The sequence below is a fragment of the Epinephelus lanceolatus genome, chromosome 3, assembly GCF_041903045.1.
Source record: "Epinephelus lanceolatus isolate andai-2023 chromosome 3, ASM4190304v1, whole genome shotgun sequence".
NCBI lineage: Eukaryota > Metazoa > Chordata > Actinopteri > Perciformes > Serranidae > Epinephelus > Epinephelus lanceolatus.
Window position 1 is genome coordinate 49,872,094 of NC_135736.1, and position 21,937 is coordinate 49,894,030.

The following is a 21,937-nucleotide window of genomic DNA, read 5'->3' on the forward strand; positions in this document are numbered from 1 at the left end:
TTTTTGATGATGGCCTCCGTCCAGTCCTTTGGTCTTATCACATTTAACCATAGTTGTCTTTGTTTTTGTTGACGGGCAGTGGCGGCTGGTTTTGAGCCATGACTCCTTCTATTCTGGCTCCCAATAACACAACAAGACAAACACATTTTAACACTCCTGTGGAGCCTACAGCCCTGTGGGGGAGAGGCAGCTGCACCTCCAGCTGATAACATGATGTCACCGTGATGTCATCGTGATGTCACTGTGATGTCAGCCCTTAAAGGGTCATTAGTGAAAACAAAACCAAATGTCTCCCCTTCTGTTCCTGAGATATGATATTAAAACATGATGATGTCACAGTGAGGCTGACCTTTGACCTTTTGGATCTAAAATGTCATCAGTTGATTATTTTATCATGTTAGACATTTGTGTGAAGTTTTGTCATAACCAATGTATGAATCCTTGAGTTATGTCCAAAAACATAATTTGTGAGATCACAGTGACCTTTGACCACCAAAATACATATTGGTTTAAGTTGACTGCAGCTCTGTGTAGCGCTATTGCCCCAAAATTTCCCCTTAGGAACAATTAAGTATGTTTTATCTTAATTTGTCACATTATTTAAAAACATAGAGTTGAGATAACAGGATTAGCACCAGTAGAAACCTTAATTGAAATGTCTCATGTTTCCTGTCGTGATGCAGAAAGATCCGAATCAGGAGCTCCCACCCAGAGCTTCAGGCCATCAATTAAAACTGCATGATCAACAGTATTGAATGGAGCACTCACATCTGAAAGTGTGTGTATTGAGCATTTACTGCTTCTGCTGTTGAAACAAGTCATTTATTATTAAAGCAACATCTCTGCTGTTCAGCGCACTGGGACCTGACTGGAAGAAAAAGAACCACTTTGATCAAAATGTCAGTGCAGAAAAAAGATTGAGATTAAAAACCAGCCAAATATCTTGATTTTAATATGTAAAGACGAACTAGAGAAAGTCACTCTTACGTCAAACATATTTTTTAATTTAAGTCTATTTTGGAAGAATAATAAAAGGTCTTTTCTTCACCAGAAGCTGAGGCCGCTGAAAGTCCTTAAACGTACTTTGACTGTAACTGCAGTGTGTTTATTAGCTGCATTTGGACTTACAGCAGCTAGATATTTGTTCTCTGCTGACAAATCTACACTGACATGAAACTCAACATATTTGGATTCAAAAGTTGTAATTAAAACTTTCACAGTGACCTTTGACTTCTAGTCTTTTTGGTAACTATACTACAGTGTTCAATAAGAAGTGGGGCAGGAGGGATCTGCTTACCTCCCGATTTGAAACGTATTGCGATTTTACAAATATTATGATTCAATATTATAATTAGTTGCAATTTTGTTAACTTGTTCAGCACCAGACCACGGGAAAAAGTTGAGTCATACACTTCTATGGACTGTATATATCCTGAGCTGGATTTCCAAATCGACAGCGGGATTTATAATTGTGTGCAGACCCTACACATGTGGTCTACACATTTATACTTGTGTGGTGGTGTGTCTGTGTCTCTGCAGTTACACCTCCAAAACACTAGTCGGCAGCAGGGTTTCTGTGAAGTGCTGTAAAGTTTAGTTGATTCAAAACACACATACACATAAACACACATTAAACACACAGTAAACACACATTAAAAACAGCTCAGCTAAACTTCATTTACTTACTAAAATGTACATGTACAATAGAATGAACACAAAATGCTGTACATACTTTTTGAGGTAAACTTAAACTGCTACATTTGTCGGTCCGTCCCACAATTAACTCAAATTCATCCACTTGAATTCTGTGCACATTTGCAATTTCATCCAATCACAACAACTTTACTGCAAATGTGACGATTTAAAACGGGTAAAATCTGATTTCATTGTAGAGCTGCATGCAGCGTATTGATTCTGTTGAATGAAACTGCTGCTGCAGGACTGGAGCTCTGTGTCCGGGACAGACGGTGACTTTAAAAGTTAAGGATGCCTCCTTGGTAGGAGTTGGGTCCTACAGATGCTAGGCAAGACTCCCTCCTAGCATCCAGTGGACACATATTGGAACAGGCTAGCAAGCACTCAGGTGAAGGTCACTGACGAAGCCCCGCCTTCAATTCAGGTAAATCATGTGCAAAGAATTGTGGGTGCTTCATGCCCGCTGAGAGTACACACATGCATCCTTGAAAATTCTCTGAAGGAAGGACTCTGTCCTCGGTAGAATTCGAAGGATCCTTGACACTACAACAGTCCTTCGGTGGGATTCGATGACATCACCTCCTTGAAATTCAGCCGTTAAATGATCCTTCCTCAACTTTTAAAAAGCGCCAACTGTCTCTCACACACACACACACACACACACACACACACACAGTGACAGAGCTAAATGTTAGCATCACACAGCTAACGTTACCCAACAGTTTTTACAGGTTTCATGACAGTCGAGCCGTTCAATGTCAGTGTGAGATCAATAGCTCTGTGTCTGCTGCTGCAGGGTTTAAAACGAAGCAGCAAAATAAGATGAGTGGGGATGAGATCATGTTCTGTGTTAGCTGGTGCTAACAGGGAGAGCAGGAGAGCGGCTCACGGGGACAGTCCATCAGCGCTGCGTCAAACGGCAATAAGAGCTGAGCATCAGTGATCAGCTGTCACCCTCCAGTCATCATAAACAGATTGTAATTCTGTGGGAAACACTGAATGCTCATAATAATAAGCTCTGACTTTTTGTAATTTTCACTGATCCCCACAATTTTATTGCAAAAAACTCCTTGCATCACATTATTTTAGAAAGCCGCCATGACATCAGACATTTCAGGCCACATCAATCCAGAAACAATCCTTGATTTAGATTTCCCTGCAGTGTTTCCCACCACTTAGATTTCTCTTTTGTTTTTTAACCATTTAAAAAGGGTCAAACTGAACGTCTCAGAGTAGGAAGTTTCCGTGGTGATCTGGAGAATTCAAGGATGAGGCCGATCACAGAGTTCTTTCTTAATGCACGTTTAATAACGAGCTCTGATCAACATGGCTACATGCAGAAGCTGTGTGACAAGTGTGAACAGAGAGACACAGCTTATATAGGATGGTGACATGTATACTGTTACCTAAAATGGTGCCTTGACACATTTAACTTGACCTTGGGCCAACTAAAATTAGTCTAACTTGTCCATTCATCAGTAAGTCTCGCACTTCCTGACGCCATGACGTCTGTCATAACGGAACATGATCCCCAGGGGTCTTGACCAAGTATCCACTGGTCAGTGGAGATGTAAAACAACATACTAACACCGTCCCTCTGCTCAGACCGTCACTTTAATTTTGTTTTGCCTGAATATGACATCATATTAATAGTAGATTACCAAAATAAAAGCGGTAACTTCTTCCCACCTCTGCTTATAAATGATATGAATACAGGCATTAAAAATATCAATTAAAAAAAGATAAGACATTAAAATCTGCGCCACATAGGTAAACTTTTTTCCAGTTGAAAATCCATTCATTCATTGATCAGGTTAGAGGAGTGATGTGGATGGAGCGGCGCTGGTGAGGCTGTGAGGATACATCTACTCCTCTGACACATATAAAGCTGAGGCATGAAGCTGCAGCAGGTGTTTGAACGTCTTCACTCCAGGTGTGAAGGTTACGTTACAGCTGACCGGGCTGTAAATCAATGATTTTACTGTACATCAGCCACATGTGACCTCGTGACCTCTGCTGAGTCTCACTGTGTCTTTATTCTGCAGCGCCAGCAGCGAGGCTTTCCCCTCATCATCATCATCATCATGTCATCAGTATGTTGAACCCCGAGCCAATCAGGGAGCTCCTGACCTGCTGAAATTGGATCGTGTGAACGAAGCAGCAGCAGCTGGTTCTATCAGAGAGCTCTCAGGGGTGACGAGAACAGAGGAACACAGGACGTGAGAGAACTGCAAATGTTCTTCTGGTGCAAACACAATACATCAGAGTGCTGCTCGGATTCTCTGTGTGCTGCACTCAAGTGGAAACACCGAAACTCTGCAGTCTGCAGGGACTCTCAGCAGAAACAAGTGGAGAACACAACACAAGCGATGACTCATTAGGACTCTTTCTGTGTGTGTCACCTGATAAATGTCAGTCCAATATTCTGTCCACCAACTCCTGAGTGAAATATCGGTCTATCTAGCTGCGTAATGCTCCAGAGATGAGAGTAAATGATGGATGTATGGAGAGAACTGGATATAGCATTGAAGGCGGGGCCTCATTCATTCCTATGAAAGCTGCTCAGTGGCGCATGAAGCTAAAAAAGTTGGACTTCCAGGGTATAAAATAACTGGATCTTCCACATCTTTGTGTCCAGTGTGCGTTCAGCCCACAGGAAGTGGGCGTAATGGAAATCTGGGGGGTGTCCTCCTAGGGTAACGTCCTTAGACGTGGTCATACAAACTTGTAACCAAGGCCTACTACCATATCATCTACCCTTCCACACCCAGTGGCACCAGCCAAGACTTCCTCTGCCCACCAGAGGTGGGAGTAATAACCATCTGGAAGGTGTCCTCCTAGAATAACTCCCTTGGACATGGTCATACAGACTCATACAGTCCAACAGCACCAGCCACAACTTCCTCTAGCCACAGGAAGTGGGCATAGTGGACATATGAAAGGTGCCTTTCCAGAATAATTCCCTTGGAGGTGGTCATACAGACTTGGAACCAGGTCTTATTCAATGTTATCCATCTTTCTGCATCCAGCAGTACCAGCCTTAACTTCCTCCAACCACAGGAAGTGGGAGTAATGGACAACCAGAAGGCGTTTTCCTAGAATAAGTCCCTTGGACATGGTCATACAGACTTGGAACCAATTTCTACTACCATATGTTTATCCTTTTGCATCCAACAGTACCAGCCCCGGGGGGTGGGGTGGGGGGTGGGTGAAACGTAACAGAGCCCCCCGGGTGGAATCACTGAGGTGTAATCAATCAAAAAGTTGGTGAAGTAGAGAAGAGCTTCCAAAAGAGCACTTCCAAAACATCTCTGACAGCAAAATCAATTCTTGCTTTTAACAAACTGTTCAAACAAGTCAAACCAAACTAATGCTGCGTTCACATGGGCCGACCGCATCATATGAATATGTCTTAATGAATAACTTGTTTATTTCAAACCTTGTAAAGAAGCTTAGATTCAGTTAGTCTGTGGTTTAATTTTTGTTTTAAGAAGCAGTTTCCTCTCTGATCTAATCTGATTCATTCAGGACGAAAACATTCAGCCAGTGTGAAGAAATAAAGCCACTCAGCAGTTTTCAGTCAACCTGTGATGATTTTCTCCGTCAAACACACTGCGTCTCGTGCAGCTCAACACTGGAGATCACACAGTCTGTCTGTGTTTAACTCTCAGTACTTTAAGAGCATCAAACTGAACCTGAGATTTCATCATCATCTCCTCTGTAGTGGTTGACATATTTTAGTGTTGGACTGACGTCTCTGTCCATCAGACACTTTTCCTTATTTCCTTGATACCACAGCAGTGAGTTTCCCAAAAGACAGAGTACAACTATGACACCACAGTAGACTAGCTGAACATGAGATTTAAATGTTGTACGGGCAGCAGTTTGTGCAGCTGCTGCTGAGCGTGTTGTGATGCAGCTCTATCTCAGCTGTTGTCGGAGGGTTTAGAGGTGAGCACTGCCCTGGCAGGTCGTTTCTCTTCACCAGCGTCATTATTGCACAGCCAAGCAGAACAGGACACAATGGCTTTCACATCGATTTACAGCAGAGAACGAGAGAGCGAGAGAGAGCGAGAGAGAGCGAGCGAGAGAGAGAGAGAGAGAGAGAGAGAGAGCGCTACCATCACAAGATTTTATATCCCGTCTTAATTCCAAACTCTCCTTGTTTGTTTTCATACGATTTCATCAGAACAAAAAGTCTCTGCATATAAAAATATCTTGGCTAAATATTTTGTTCCATTCAAACCTTGTACAGAAGCTGAAACCCAGTTAGTCTGGAGTTTCATTTTTGTTTAAGAAGCAGTTTCCTGCCTGAACATTCTGTTAGTGTTAATCTGATGTCTTCGGCCTTCTGGATGAAAATATTCAGCCGATGTGCAGAAATGAATCAACTCGTTTCTCAGCAGTTTTTCTTCTGTTGTCCCGTCTCTATGGTGGCCAAGACGTGTCAAACAAACCGCAGATCCAAAATGCTTTGCAAATTGTATTTGTAGTTGCATTTCCATCACTGCTGATCGGAGTCAGAGTCGATAAATTCCTGTGGCTACTGCAGAGTCATTTGACCCAGGTGAGAATGCTGCTGTAATCTTTCCCATTAAATACAAAAGCCAGATTTTAGTAGGTTTTAATGTTTTTTTGTGGAGTGGGAAAGGAGTTTTTGTCAACATCCTCTGACGCTCACTTCTGTTAATGCACTTGTGGCTTTCAAGTGTTTTGGATGTGCAGTTTGTTTGCAACGTTTCTGCCACCGTACTTTTCAGCTGCAGGGTGAGAGTGGAGGATGCAGGCTGTGGTGCTGTGTGATACTGACAGGAGGTAGATGTGGCCTCTGCAGTCAGACTGGTTGGTTTACAGTCTGTGTTTGACATGTTGCTCCTGTGAGTTAATGATCTGAGCACTTCCTCCACCTCTGCTGATATCTGACATGGTGTGTGTAAAAGAAGAAGTGTGTTGTAAAAAAGCAGATGTGAGAGTGTGTTCACCTGGTGTTTTCACTTCCTATAAAAACTACTAATAGTTGTGGTCTCAGTTGTTTTAAAGCAGCTGCTCGTTTCACTTCAGCTCTCCAGACCATATTTATCCAAATGTCATTTCATATTTTCAGAAAATTGCAAACGCTGTGCTGCCTTCACAAACTACAGCCTCATCAGTTCAGCTTGTATCAATTCAATTTTTAAAAGTGTCTCTTACAGCTCCTGTGTTTTTCTGTGACACTCAACATTTCCTCTGGATTTCACTAACGAAGTGACGGACTGAGTGAGTGTAGACTGAGGTCAGGCGTCCGAGGGAAAACAGGAAGTGGATTTACCTTCAAAGGTCTGGACATCTGCTGTCTGAGTTAATGGATCACTGATGAAATCTTTTAATCAGTGCATTGATTCTTGTTGTTTCGATCAATAGAAGGTCCTTTTAAATTGACCTCTCATGCCTCAAGGACGCATTGATGTCTGCTGATGATGATGACAGAGAAGAAGAAGACGAGCAACAGCATGTAACGACACAGCAACAAACAGCTGTCTTATTCATTCATTCATTCATTAGCTGTAACAGCTTATCCTGGTCAGGGTCACTGGGGAGCTTGAGCGTATCCCAGCTGACACTGGGTGAGAGGCGAGATGCACCCCTGACACACAGAGACAGACAACGATTCACACTCACATTCACACCGACGGACAATTTAGAGTCACCAATTAACCTGCATGTCTTTGGACTGTGGGAGGAAGCTGGAGCACCTGGAGGAAACCCACGCTGACACAGGGAGAACATGTCAGAGCACCTGGAGGAAACCCACGCTGACACAGGGAGAACATGTCAGAGCACCTGGAGGAAACCCACGCTGACACAGGGACAACATGTCAGAGCACCTGGAGGAAACCCACGCTGACACGGGGAGAACATGTCAGAGCACCTGGAGGAAACCCACGCTGACGCAGGGAGAACATGTCGGAGCACCTGGAGGAAACCCACGCTGACGCAGGGAGAACATGTCGGAGCACCTGGAGGAAACCCACGCTGACACGGGGAGAACATGTCGGAGCACCTGGAGGAAACCCACGCTGACGCAGGGAGAACATGTCAGAGCACCTGGAGGAAACCCACGCTGACACAGGGAGAACATGTCAGAGCACCTGGAGGAAACCCACGCTGACGCAGGGAGAACATGTCAGAGCACCTGGAGGAAACCCACACTGACACAGGGAGAACATGTCAGAGCACCTGGAGGAAACCCACGCTGACACGGGGAGAACATGTCAGAGCACCTGGAGGAAACCCACGCTGACACGGGGAGAACATGTCGGAGCACCTGGAGGAAACCCACGCTGACACAGGGAGAACATGTTGGAGCACCTGGAGGAAACCCACGCTGACACGAGGAGAACATGTCAGAGCACCTGGAGGAAACCCACGCTGACACAGGGAGAACATGTGGGAGCACTTGGAGGAAACCCACACTGACACAGGGAGAACATGTCAGAGCACCTGGAGGAAACCCACGCTGACACGGGGAGAACATGTCAGAGCACCTGGAGGAAACCCACGCTGACACGGGGAGAACATGCCGGAGCACCTGGAGGAAACCCACGCTGACACAGATAGAACATGTTGAAGCACCTGGAGGAAACCCACGCTGACACAGGGAGAACATGTCAGAGCACCTGGAGGAAACCCACGCTGACACAGGGACAACATGTCAGAGCACCTGGAGGAAACCCACGCTGACACGGGGAGAACATGTCAGAGCACCTGGAGGAAACCCACGCTGACGCAGGGAGAACATGTCGGAGCACCTGGAGGAAACCCACGCTGACGCAGGGAGAACATGTCGGAGCACCTGGAGGAAACCCACGCTGACACGGGGAGAACATGTCGGAGCACCTGGAGGAAACCCACGCTGACGCAGGGAGAACATGTCAGAGCACCTGGAGGAAACCCACGCTGACACAGGGAGAACATGTCAGAGCACCTGGAGGAAACCCACGCTGACGCAGGGAGAACATGTCAGAGCACCTGGAGGAAACCCACGCTGACACGGGGAGAACATGTCAGAGCACCTGGAGGAAACCCACGCTGACACGGGGAGAACATGTCGGAGCACCTGGAGGAAACCCACGCTGACACAGGGAGAACATGTTGGAGCACCTGGAGGAAACCCACGCTGACACGAGGAGAACATGTCAGAGCACCTGGAGGAAACCCACGCTGACACAGGGAGAACATGTGGGAGCACTTGGAGGAAACCCACGCTGACACAGGGAGAACATGTCAGAGCACCTGGAGGAAACCCACACTGACACAGGGAGAACATGTCAGAGCACCTGGAGGAAACCCACGCTGACACGGGGAGAACATGCCGGAGCACCTGGAGGAAACCCACGCTGACACAGATAGAACATGTTGGAGCACCTGGAGGAAACCCACGCTGACACAGGGAGAACATGTCAGAGCACCTGGAGGAAACCCACGCTGACACAGGGAGAACATGTCGGAGCACCTGGAGGAAACCCACGCTGACACAGGGAGAACATGTCAGAGCACCTGGAGGAAACCCACGCTGACACGAGAAGAACATGTGGGAGCACCTGGAGGAAACCCACGCTGACACAGGGAGAACATGTCGGAGCACCTGGAGGAAACCCACGCTGACACGGGGAGAACATGTGGGAGCACCTGGAGGAAACCCACGCTGACACAGGGAGAACATGTCGGAGCATCTGGAGGAAACCCACGCTGACACAGGGAGAACATGTCGGAGCACCTGGAGGAAACCCACGCTGACACAGGGAGAACATGTCAGAGCAACTGGAGGAAACCCACGCTGACACGAGAAGAACATGTGGGAGCACCTGGAGGAAACCCACGCTGACACGGGGAGAACATGTGGGAGCACCTGGAGGAAACCCACGCTGACACAGGGAGAACATGTCGGAGCATCTGGAGGAAACCCACGCTGACACAGGGAGAACATGTCGGAGCACCTGGAGGAAACCCACGCTGACACGGGGAGAACATGTCGGAGCACCTGGAGGAAACCCACGCTGACACGAGGAGAACATCCAAACCCTGCACAGAAGGGCCTCGAACCCAGTACACTCTTACTGTGACGCAACAGTGCTAACCACTGCACCACTGTGCCATCCTGTTGCTTTGTTTAAGGTTACTTAAACTTTTAGCAGCTCCAACATGTTTCTGACTTCAGCACAGAACTGGAAGAATTACTCCGATCTTTAACTTCAGTTACAGGAGTAATACGACACTATGAAAATATAAAAGCCTACAAAATCCCAGTGAAGCATTTCAATTGCACAAGTTGGGGTCTGAAAAGTGGCTAAATTTGTCCCTTCATAGAAATAATGTCACCAGGAGAGTCTGAGAAGTTGCTAAATCTAGTGAGACAGTGGCCAACTTGGCACCACTGGTTGTGAGCATCTGTCCACACAACAGAACACAACTTGTCCTTCAACCACAGCAGGATGGAGGACATGACCGCCACAATCAGACGACCGACCGACTGACTGTGTTCATGACAGATATTTATCAACAGTCATTCAGGTGATCAGTGTTTCTGGTCAGATGTCTGTCTTCTGCCTGACTGAGGTGAATTTAAGGGTTAAACTGAGCAGAGTGTTTCAGCATCAGTTAAGGTGTGAAAACAGCCATCTGTCACCGTCCACCTCCGCACTGTTGGCTCAGCAGACATCACACCTGCTCTGTGGAGGAGGATGAGCTGGAACAACATGACGACAACAGAGCGAGTCCAGCGCCGGATGCAAGATGAGCTGAGGTCACGTGACATACACACACACACACACACACACACACACACCCTTGTTTGTCCCGCTGATCTGATTTTAGAAACATTTTGGTGTTTGATTCAGTCACAGTTTAAAGTCTGATGCATGAACTTTCTTCACTAAAAACGAATTCAACATCCTCTTTCACACAGTATTCTCTCGGGTCATGAGACACGGAGGGGACATCTGATTCTGGACTTTTAAACAGTGGTGTTGGTGCAGGTGAGCTGAGTGATGTGGAGCGATGAGGCGTGCGGACTCACCCTCTTCCTCAGGTTGTAGGTGAGCACCAGGTTTCTGGCGAAGTGATTTGCGAAGGAGGAGTAAAACTCCAGGACTTTCTGCAGCGCGTCTCGTTTGATGATGTGGAGGTCGCAGTAGGTCAACGCCCGCACGTTAGCGCACGACTGTGCCAACGTCATCTCCTTCCAGAACACGTCGCCAAACACATCGCCTTTACCTGCAGACACACAGAGAGACAGGTTACAGCCTCACCTTCACAGCGTTTTAACAGCCGATCTGAGGAGTCGAATCATCCGTATGAAGCTCTGAAACTTCTGCAGACTCATCGTCTCCTCCGCTCCACATCTGTATCAGTAATACGTTCCAAAACTTTCACATCTTCACCAAAATACATTTTAATGTAATTTTTCCAGAGGAGTTTTTGGAGCTTTGAGGATTAAAGTACACAATCAGTGTATTAAGTCACATTTTGGGACCCACTCAGTTCATGGACACACAACAGGCCAAAAACAACATGCTGGGCTTTTCGTGTTGAGTCAGCTGAGAGTAAAAGCCACAGAATAAACCACAGATACAGAAACATAGATGTGTCATTGGCTGCTGGATCGTACCTCAGCGGTGCTGCTGTATTGCAGAGGTTGTTTACAAAGTGTCGACAGAAATAACCAAGTTCAATTTCACACTTTTTAAAGCCTTTTTAACACACACACACATTATATATATATGTGTGTGTGTGAGACACATGTGTAGCAGTACATGAAACAATGACAACAGTTGGGTGAGTTTAAGTTTACTGTAAAAAGAAAACAGAATCTCATCGCTGTCATAACGGCTATTTATTACTGAGAGTCTTCAATCTGTCAAATCAGTGATTGTACACAGTAAGACTTTTACACCTGAGCATCTGATTTAAACGTCAGCGCTGCAGGAAATATCCATCAAGAACCCGAACATGTGACAACGTGGTGAAATAACAAAGCTGCCTTTAGTTTGATGTTTTATCTACAGATGAGCTTCAGTAAGAAGACACATGTAAAATGTGTGTCTGAAACAGGTTCACTTTAGTGTCAGGAATTTACATGATGGAGGAGAACGACACACAGCATCTGATATCAACGTCCAGCTGGACATTAGAGAGTTTCACAGCTTCCTCCGAGCATCATGTGACTGAACACATCAGGTCTGTTTCTGTGGTGAAACGTCAGACTGATCTCTCAGTTTGATCTTCTATAAAAACAATCAGATAAATGACGACATGATGAACGCTGTCATTAACGGTGCGGTGGTGAATACACACAATCATCAGAGGGAAGGTGAGCGTCGACGCAGCTGCTTTCAGAAAACATCAGTGTTCATGTGAGAAGAGGAAGTGAAGCACACGGACTTTAACTAGTTCCTGATGTGATGTGAACGGTGAGGCTCAGAGTGTTTCTGCAGTCTAAACATTTATCCAGACAGGAAGTGAAGCTGATAAAACGTCTCTTGTGGCGATTATCTGAAGTCAAAGCAGATATCTAAAGGACAGAAACGAGTCACTGAGAGGCCGTCAGCACCTCTCACTTCCTCTCAGCAGCTGGACCAGTGAGCAGCGAGAGAACCTGGCTGCCATCTTGGCTCCAGTAGTGCTGTGTTCATATTCTACTTATTGTAACAACAGTCAGCTGAAACATACCTGCTGTATCTCCCAGTAACGACTGTGGTGTTCACAGACACCTGGTCGCGAGATCATTATATAACCCAGTATGATTCAGTCAGTCATGTCTGTATCTGGGCTTAAACTCTGTTTATTTGACACCAGGAGTCAGTGAGGATAACATGCAGGAATTATGTGTCACTGATCCCAGGTCGGAATAACAGGAGGTTTCTCTGCTCTGCTGAAATCAGACTGTACTTCCATATTTTCACCTTTTCACCTGTTAGAGCTGCAACTAACTAAAATAATATCACAATATTTCAGGTTTTTTTTGATGACGATATTCTTAATGAAACAACAAATTAGTAAAAATAATATGTTATTATTAATTTCAGAACATAGCATTGCAACAAAATAAGTGATATAGTTTTACAGTTTGCCATCAAAGATTCAGTAAAAACTAGAGATGTACAAAGTTGGATTTTGGCCTGTACTCAATATTTTCCATCTCATTTTGGCTCGTTGCCGACACCAATACAAAATGTGCTCAAATGTTTTCCCACCCAACTGCAGAGAACCTCAAGTCTCTCCTGTAGTGGAATTGACAGTTTATTATACTCTTGTTTGTGGTGGCCCTGGTGTCACAGCAGACATAAAATACAAAAACATGACATACTTATCTTTATGTAACATTTTCAAAGTAAACTGTAAAACTCATCCCTCTTAAACAGGCTTTGGATGATGGTCTCCAAAAGACAGACCTGACAACAGACAAAACCAGGCAAACCTGACCTGTTTCAACTATTAGAAACATCATCTTCATGGCCTGTCATATTGGCAGAGATCATCATTTCAAGCTGACGCCGATAAATTATTTTAAAGCTGTTATCTGCTGATACTGATGACGTGCTGACACCATCAGGTAACGCTTATGAAAACTAAAATGATGGTTCATGTCTTCAGTTTGTGAACAACAACAGTAACTCAGAGTCAGATTCAGATCCTGTCACAATATTAATAGTTCAACTAAATCAAATCTACCACTAATTACACATTTAAACAAATGTCCCCTGGGATCTATATATATAAATCAACAGCTGATTTTCTTCTCTGTTTTTATGCTCTGCCATTTCTCCTCTAACCATCAGGCTGTAACCTGTGACAGGCTGTTATGAGACAGTCACATATATGGAGTTTATTCACGTAGGTTTCCATCAGCAAAGGTTTGTGACAGAATCACTTGAGGAAAGTGTCACATTTATCTTGCAAGTGTACTCTTCTTCATCGTTTGTTTTACTTCCTGGATTTTTCCCACATGGAAATTCGGAGCTGCATGTTGAAAAGGTCTTTAGCATGTAGCATTGAGCATGCTAGCTTGTTAGCATGCTACAGTGATATGTGAGTGTTGAACTGTTACCATGTTAGCATGAAAGTGTCTATCCTCCTGAGACCCCAACTTTTGTTTGGTATGCATTTTTACTTTCTCCGAGCTATTTGGGATCAGTAGGACCTGACAGGTATAAAAAACTAAACATTGCTAATGATAACAAAGTCCCAACATCCTCAAACAAGTACTTACTAAATAACGGTGTCTTAGCTTGTCACTGTTGCCAAAATTTGTTTCCATATCAAACTAACAAACAAGTGTCAACTATAACACCTGATCGGGTTTGGACCTCGTCCACTTTTGTGTCTGATCAGCTGCAGACTGACTCGGCAGAGATGGCTGCCATCTTGTTTTTACATGGATTAGTGTATTGTGCTCTTACTACCACTGGATGGCACAAAGAAAGTGTCCACGAATGAGGACAACAGGTCTGAGTTCAGTAGAATAAAGTACAAGGCACAATAAATCCAAAATATGACGTCCTCATGTGAAGACGCAGGGTGGCAGGAGGATGTTTTTATCAGTGACAGTGTGACGTGAGGTTAATGCCTGTTTGCAAGCCGACATTATGTCAGGATGTTACAACAACATGTAAAGTCCATGCTAATGTTAGCATGTTAGCAAAATCAGAGGATCACCATGGTGATTAGGATTCATCCCCTGGAGAGCATGAACGTGTGAATCACAGTTCATGTTGTTGACATTTTAAACAGACTGACAGTGAGACGTCATCATGTTTGATGCAAACAAGGAGCTGAGTCTCTGCCCGCACGCTGCCTCACAGTATTGCTTCATCATATATAAATATAAATGTGTGTGTGTGTGTGTGTGTGTGTGTCTCAGGGAGCTCTTAAAGAGCTCAGAGGTTTGGTGAACACGCAGAGTGAATTGCACAATGACTCTGACAGCTGTTCTTTGAGCCGTGCTCCGCCTCGACAGCTTCCTCCATCATCTTTCACTCTTTCTGAACCGGTGAACGCTCTCCCTCCATCAGCCCCAAAAACACACACACACCAGGCAGCATGATTCAAAATGAAGCCAAACACTTCATGCATAAAACTGATGCTTTGCTAATGAGAGCCCCGGAGCATGATTCCTACGCACGCTGACAAAAATAGCAAACACGTTTGGTTTTGATGCAGCGAGGAGGCAGCGGAGCGTCTGTGTGTTTCTCTGTGTGGCAGGTGACTCTGCAGGCTTCGCTCTTTGTGTTTCAGAGCTCAGGTGTTTCCTCCAGAGTCAGGCGGGGTCAGCCGGCAGCAGCAAAAACACAGTTTCAATTCTCCGCCTCGCATCCAGACTAAAACCCTGACATTTCATTTTGTTCCAGCCGAGGGAGCTTTTATAACCCTGAGACAGGCCTGACAGGCAGAACTGGACTGTTTCTAACAGGAAGTCTCTTATTTTAGTAAAGACACCTGACAACTGGACGGGAACTAAGCGTGCTGTTCAGGAGGCTGGAGGAAACACTGTAGGACACAGAACTGACTATGAAGGATTGTGTTAGGTGTTTGTATCTCTTTGCCACGTGACCTGGATGAACAACAGGAAGTTTGTTGTCACAGGTGGGAAAACACGTAGGGCAGGTCATCAGATGGTTTATTAGAAAAATCTGAAATGTGAACAGCTGCTGTGTTTGAGTGGTTTACTCATACGACCTATCATCAGGAAACTACGCACCGTGCCGTTCGATTGATGCGGACCATTTTAAAATACAACTTCCACAGCAGGTTCAATAAACACTTTCATCACACAAACAACAAACAAAAAAACATCTATAACTAACCTGTGAAGTGTTATCATAATCAACAGATCGAAAATATTAAAATCCAGTAAAATATTTCATTCAAACACATGATTACATACACAGATATCCACACACTGCACCATCTCAAACGTACATATTTCTCCACATACGTTGCATAATAAATTCATTTTGCACGTAAACATCATCGAAAGCTGGGTATGGAAACTGACCCCTGACCTTTTGATTGACACCTCACCTGAGCCAATAGGAGCCTCCCTGTCCTCTCCACAGCCTACAGTAGCCAACGAGGGCCTGCGTCACTTCTAAGGTTACAGAGCCAATCAACAGCCAGTGATTGGCCCGATGGTTCGTGGGTCTTGCAGTCAATCAGTCCATTTCCAGTCACAGTGAAGTGGAGCTACAGTCCCAGCTGGACGAGGACATCTAACTGGCCTACTGTCCTTGTCCCAGTATACAAGCACAGGAGGGGAATCCATTTATTGAGCCAAGTATGTGCGACTCCTCTACGATAGGTGGAGATATGCCCCCTTTCAGCTTGTTAGTATTGGACCTTTTTCCTGTTGACCTATTACGTCACAGACCAAACAATGGACAAACAAGTTAGCTACGGTTAGCTATAGGGCTGGGCTGTATGACAAAATTTTCATATCACGTTTTGTTTTGTTTTTTTTAAATCATATTGGTTTCAAGGTATGTGACGGTATTTTGCTCAGGTTCGGCCCACTTGACATGCTGCTGTTGTAAAAGGGGTAAAGCGGTTGCGGAAAATGAAAGAATAAATAGTTCACTGTTTGATTACATCAAGTAAAAACTAATAAAAAGCATTTATCTACCACTCTTACTGTTTTTATTTTGAGGTCTCTGCTCATGCGATGTGAGGATTTCTGTTTCATCTGATTTTCTTTTGACTGAAAACAAAGTTTGAGGTAAAGACAAAACATTTGGCTGTAAAACATGATGGGAATAAAGAGCTGAGCCGGTGAAGCGTCTCTGATGTATGGAGAGTATCCGCTCAGACTCAGCATCATTAAAGCAGAAATGGAAGGAAACATAAACAGAGTTTCCACCTCATGATGAATCAGCACTGTGAGCTGCTGTCACTGAGACCAACAACAACCAGACTGGGACTGAAGTGATGCTGACGGAGCCCGGCCCCCAAAGACAAACTCAGCTCCCAGATGATCCATCAACACTGGTCTCAGTTTGTAACGGCAGAGTGCATGAGTCACTCAGCTGGAGCAGCTCAGAATCACACTGATGAGAGGAAATAAGAGCGACTCATCGATTATATTTATTCTGTCTTTGTTACATTCTCTCCGTGAGATTTAACCTGTAACCCTGCTCCTCTGGAGATCTGTTTGTTTGTTTGTTTATTTGGATCCCCATTAGCTGCAGCATGGCATGTCAGAACCACACTCACCTAAAATGGCCACCACCTCATCGTCCTGGATGACCTCCAGTGACCCCGACACCACGAAGCAGAGGCTGTCCACGCTCTCTCCGGCATGGAAGATGAGGTCACCTGGTGCGCTGTGGACGGTCTGGAACTCCATGGCGAGGGCTCGCAGGCAGCCGTCACTGGCCAGTCGGAACGCTGGGTGTTCCTTAAACACCTTCCTGTTGAGGTGGACGCAGATGTCCGCTCGCATGTCCTTCGGACAAATCTGCAGAACCTGCGAATGCAGAGGTCACACTGAGGTCACACAGAGGTCACACTGAGGTCACACTGAGGTCACACAGAGGTTATACTGAGGTCACACTGAGGTTATGCTGAGGTCACACTGAGGTCACACTGAGGTTATGCTGAGGTCACACAGATGTTATGCTGAGGTCACACTGAGGTCACACAGAGGTCACACTGAGGTCACACAGAGGTCACACTGAGGTTATGCTGAGGTCACACAGAGGTCACACTGAGGTCACACAGAGGTCACACTGAGGTCACACAGAGGTCACACTGAGGTCACACTGAGGTTATGCTGAGGTCACACAGAGGTCACACAGAGGTCACACTGAGGTTATGCTGAGGTCACACTGAGGTCAAATTAGGGCTGGTTATTGTTTCACAGTACTCCTAAAGAGATATTAACAGAGCACTTCATTTGATGCCCATCATGTTTATGGAAGCACTTCCTTCTGTCAACCACAGGCGTAAAACATGGTCATACTTTCAAACTTTTTGGCCACATCTCGGCACACTGAAGTGCCAAATCTGTAAATACAGCGCACTTGATTTCGCCACACCACAGGCTGTAAGGGCTGTGGCTGCTGCGGAGTCTGTGAAGCACTGATCACCTGACTGGATTAATAAGATTTGAGAGGGTGTGGCAGGCCTCCACCCTGCCTGTGACATCACAGTGTGGAGGACCTGAGCAGGCGGTGAGGTGTTACCTTGTCAGTGTCGATGCCTCTGGACATGGACCAGGTGGACACGATGTAGTCCATCACCCGTTCGCTCAGGCCTTTGGGGACCTGGTAGAGTTTGAGGAAGTCTCGCACGCTGTTGAGCATCTCGTGGTAGCGGTTGGTGTTGGCGTACATCTGCTGGAAGATGGTGGTGACGTTACCAAAGATGGTGGCGTACAGCAGCGCTGTCAACAGGAAGCAAACAATGTTTAGGGTTGTGTTGTTAACCTTCTCAACACAGTGTATAAAGATGTATAGATATTTTTTGGATGATTCATCCACAGTCGTCCGTCTGACTGAGATATACATGTTCACAAAATCATACATTAAAATGTTACTTTGACAAAGAACGTTTGATTTTCACACGAAGTTGTACGGACTCCCTCACTGACGAGAAGAAAATAATCATCTCATGATATTTATCTTTATATCTCATCTGTTAAACGACCGCACATCTCTTTATCATCCAATCACCGCTTCACCTGAAACTGCTCTGCAGAGATCAACGTACATACAAGATATCTCAGGTTCTCTCAAGAACAACAAAATGCCTTCAATTTATAGACTCTTTAACTGTTAGTAAACAGTGTGATGTTTGTTGGTGGGCGGGGCTTAACTGGAGGCAATACAGTTCTCCACAGACATTAGCTAGCGCTAGCTAACAAGTTGTGTTGTCTTGTTTTAGACGATGGAGGAAGATGATGTGAGTGGTGCGTTCAGAAACACTCATTGTGAGTGTGGGAGCGCACTCTGACACAAACTGGAGCGTTGATAAATTGGGAGCGCTGTCTGAATGTAGCGTTGGGTTATCCAGAGCAGCGCACTCTCAGAGTGGCAGAGCGCACTCTGGACACTCTGTCTGTGGAGACGGAGCAGCAGAGCGCCGAGCGCAGTGAATGTGTGATTAACTTAACCGTTGGTTCATTCATGTAGAAATATAACGCTGCGTTTCTTCCACCAACAGGGCTCTCATTTTAGTGTAGAGCGTCAGACTGAATTTACCAACGCACCATGTCAGGTCACTCACTCTCCGGGACCGCCAGTGTTACTTGAATAAGTAAACACTGACCAACGGGACCAGACTGGCCGACCCGTATGCTCTCACTCAGTGGATGGATGATGTCACAGGAAGCCAATCTTACAAAGGAGGACCACACTTGTTTGTTTTGCTATGGAAGCTAACGTTAGCTAATGTGCTAAAAAGTTAGCGTTGCAGAGAAATCCAATCTTCCTCTTAATCCCTCCCCAGTTTCTGATGAGGTGGACATGATAACCCTTAATACACATAACCTTATTCATCCCTACAACAGGAAATACTTTTTTCCTAACCTGATATGAAGTGTGCGCTGCACATGTGAGCATTTTTGATGATGGCCTCCGTCCAGTCCTTTGGTCTTATCACATTTAACCATAGTTGTCTTTGTTTTTGTTGACGGGCAGTGGCGGCTGGTTTTGAGCCATGACTCCTTCTATTCTGGCTCCCAATAACACAACAAGACAAACACATTTTAACACTCCTATGGAGCCTACAGCCCTGTGGGGGAGAGGCAGCTGCACCTCCAGCTGATGACATGATGTCATCGTGATGTCGGCCCTTAAAGAGTCATTTATTACCTTGGCATAGGACAGGGGTGGCCAATCAGTCAGAGACCAAGAGCCACACAAATTACGGTGGTAGTACAAAGAGCCACATCATACACATGTGCTTACAAACGCACTCCCTCTCTCACACAAACACGAAATGACATAAAATCAAAATCCATACATTTCCAATTTTCAAAGCCAGATTTATTTATCTCACACACAAATGAATAACCATGAATAGAGATACACACATTCACAGTCTCTCCCACTCTCATACTCTCTCCAGATTAATGTTGTCACGGTACCAAAATTGGGACCCACGGCACGATACCAGTGAAAATATCATGGTTCTGAGTAGTATCAGGATATCACAGCGAAAATGAAGCAGATGTGCCTTTTGTCATTTATAAAAAGATAAATCACTTTTCTATAATACATCAATGATATTTCAATGGAATAAATTACTTATTGACTTATTCATACTTCAGAAACAGCATCAATAAGTGATTAACATAGGGGGGATCAAAATAAAATAAATAAATGAAATAAAAATCAACCAGCCACCCTCCTCCCTTCATAAGTAAAGAACAGTCCCTAAAGTGCGGTGAGGTTTGTGGACCGTTACCTGACACAAAGAGTAATGTGAACGGCTCGTTCCTCCTCTGACACGTCACATACCTGTGTTCGGCTGGCTCGGCTGTTCAGGTACTTCTGGGCAGTCATGATACCAATTTATTCACCTGGAGCCGTGCTTCTCGGTCGCCGGTAAGCCGTTATCTTGCACTGCGGAGCACTTTGGTTGTTATTGGCCAGCGCATGGACACTCACCTTCCTTTGATTGGACTTTGAACTTATCCCACAGTAGTGGCACCATGTCATGTAGCCTACTGTGGTGTTTAAGTAGCAGCCTACTGCGGTCTACCGTTGGTACCAGTATACCAATCAATCAATTTTATTTATAAAGCCCAATATCACAAATCACAATTTGCCTCACAGGGCTTTACAGCATATGACATCCCTCTGTCCTTATGACCCTCACAGCTGATCAGGAAAAACTCCCCAAAAAAACCCTTTAACAGGGAAAAAACGGTAGAAACCTCAGGAAGAGCAACTGAGGAGGGATCCCTCTTCCAGGACGGACAGACGTGCAATAGATGTCGTACAGAACAGATCAACATAATAAATTAACAGTAATCTGTATGACACAATGAGACAGAGAGAGAGAGAGAGAGAGAGATGCAGGTAATAACAGTAGCTTACAACAACATTATTGAAAGTAATAATATTATAGTTATAGTTCTGGCAACACCGTGCAACACTACTCCACACACATCCACACACAGTCTCTCCCTCTCTCATACTCTCTCCACACACACAAAGACACGCATTTCTTCCCTGACATTTTTTTGTCGTGCGATATCACCACCGCGCTACAGTCCCGCATTCCTCCTGAACTCCACACCCTCTCACCTGCCCGTGCACTCCTCTCTCTCTCACTCGCTCCACTTAAGCCTGTTACATTTCTTAAAGGGCCATACGCACTCATAACAATAAATTGATTTTTTTATGACGGAACAGCCGCACGCCGATGGTTTTAATTAATGGATCAAAGAGCCGCACACTGATAGGCAAAGAGCTGCATGCGGCTCACGAGCCGCGGGTTGGCCACCCCTGGCATAGGAGGTCATGTTTTTGGTTCTGTTTGTCTGTCAGCAGGATGATGGAAAAACCGGCCTGATTTTCACGATAGGTTTCACTTAGTAGAAGGGTGGAGCATGGGCCAAGGAAGAAACCGTTAAATCCTCTGGGGTACGCTACACTTGCTTGACATCACTGGAATGCTTTTGGAAATTTATCCAAACCATATCCAGCCTTTGGCTAACACCGGCACATTTACAGCAATGTTCATTAATGTGCACTGTCCTCTAAATAAATAAATAAATAAATAAATAAATAGAAGACGTGCATATCACAGTATATCACAGCTTGGTGGAGGTCTGCGCTCTCCCAGTGCCTTATTGGTTTTTTACTGTTATTGGTGTAAACTACAAAAACACCAAAACAATTCTTCGGCTCACGCAGAATTATAGAGCTTTAATTAGGGGTGGGGTAAATAATCGATTCTTGAGCCCACTGCACAAAAACAAAACAAACGCCCACTAACATCCGGCATTTTAATGCAATGGGAAAAATTACAATTGACATTCATACGCAGGTCAAGTTGCAGTAGTCACAAGTGTTTATTGGCTGTACCTCCAGTCGGCAGTGACGAAAATACCACACTTGGGTGGACGTGCTGATTTGAGCCCTGTTACATGTGAGATGCAGTGACACGCCACCACAAAACGCTGTCCGTCTGTATCAAAGCAGCACTCAAACATCGATTCAGATTTGTCTGCGTAGTAACTGTAACTACTTTTAACTGTTTA

The 21,937-nt window shown here is 45.1% G+C and overlaps 1 protein-coding gene across 1 annotated transcript in view; it reads right to left on the bottom strand.

Annotated features, from left to right (window-relative positions):
* Positions 1-21,937, bottom strand: part of kcnh1b (potassium voltage-gated channel, subfamily H (eag-related), member 1b) — an 84,352-nt gene that overhangs the window by 8,885 nt on the left and 53,530 nt on the right. The window contains exons 8-10 of the mRNA XM_033624764.2: positions 17,910-18,109; positions 16,939-17,191; positions 10,751-10,947 (exon numbers count right to left, since the gene is read on the bottom strand). Coding sequence (XP_033480655.1) covers positions 10,751-10,947; positions 16,939-17,191; positions 17,910-18,109 — 650 coding nt within the window. The remainder of the gene's footprint in view (positions 1-10,750; positions 10,948-16,938; positions 17,192-17,909; positions 18,110-21,937) is intronic.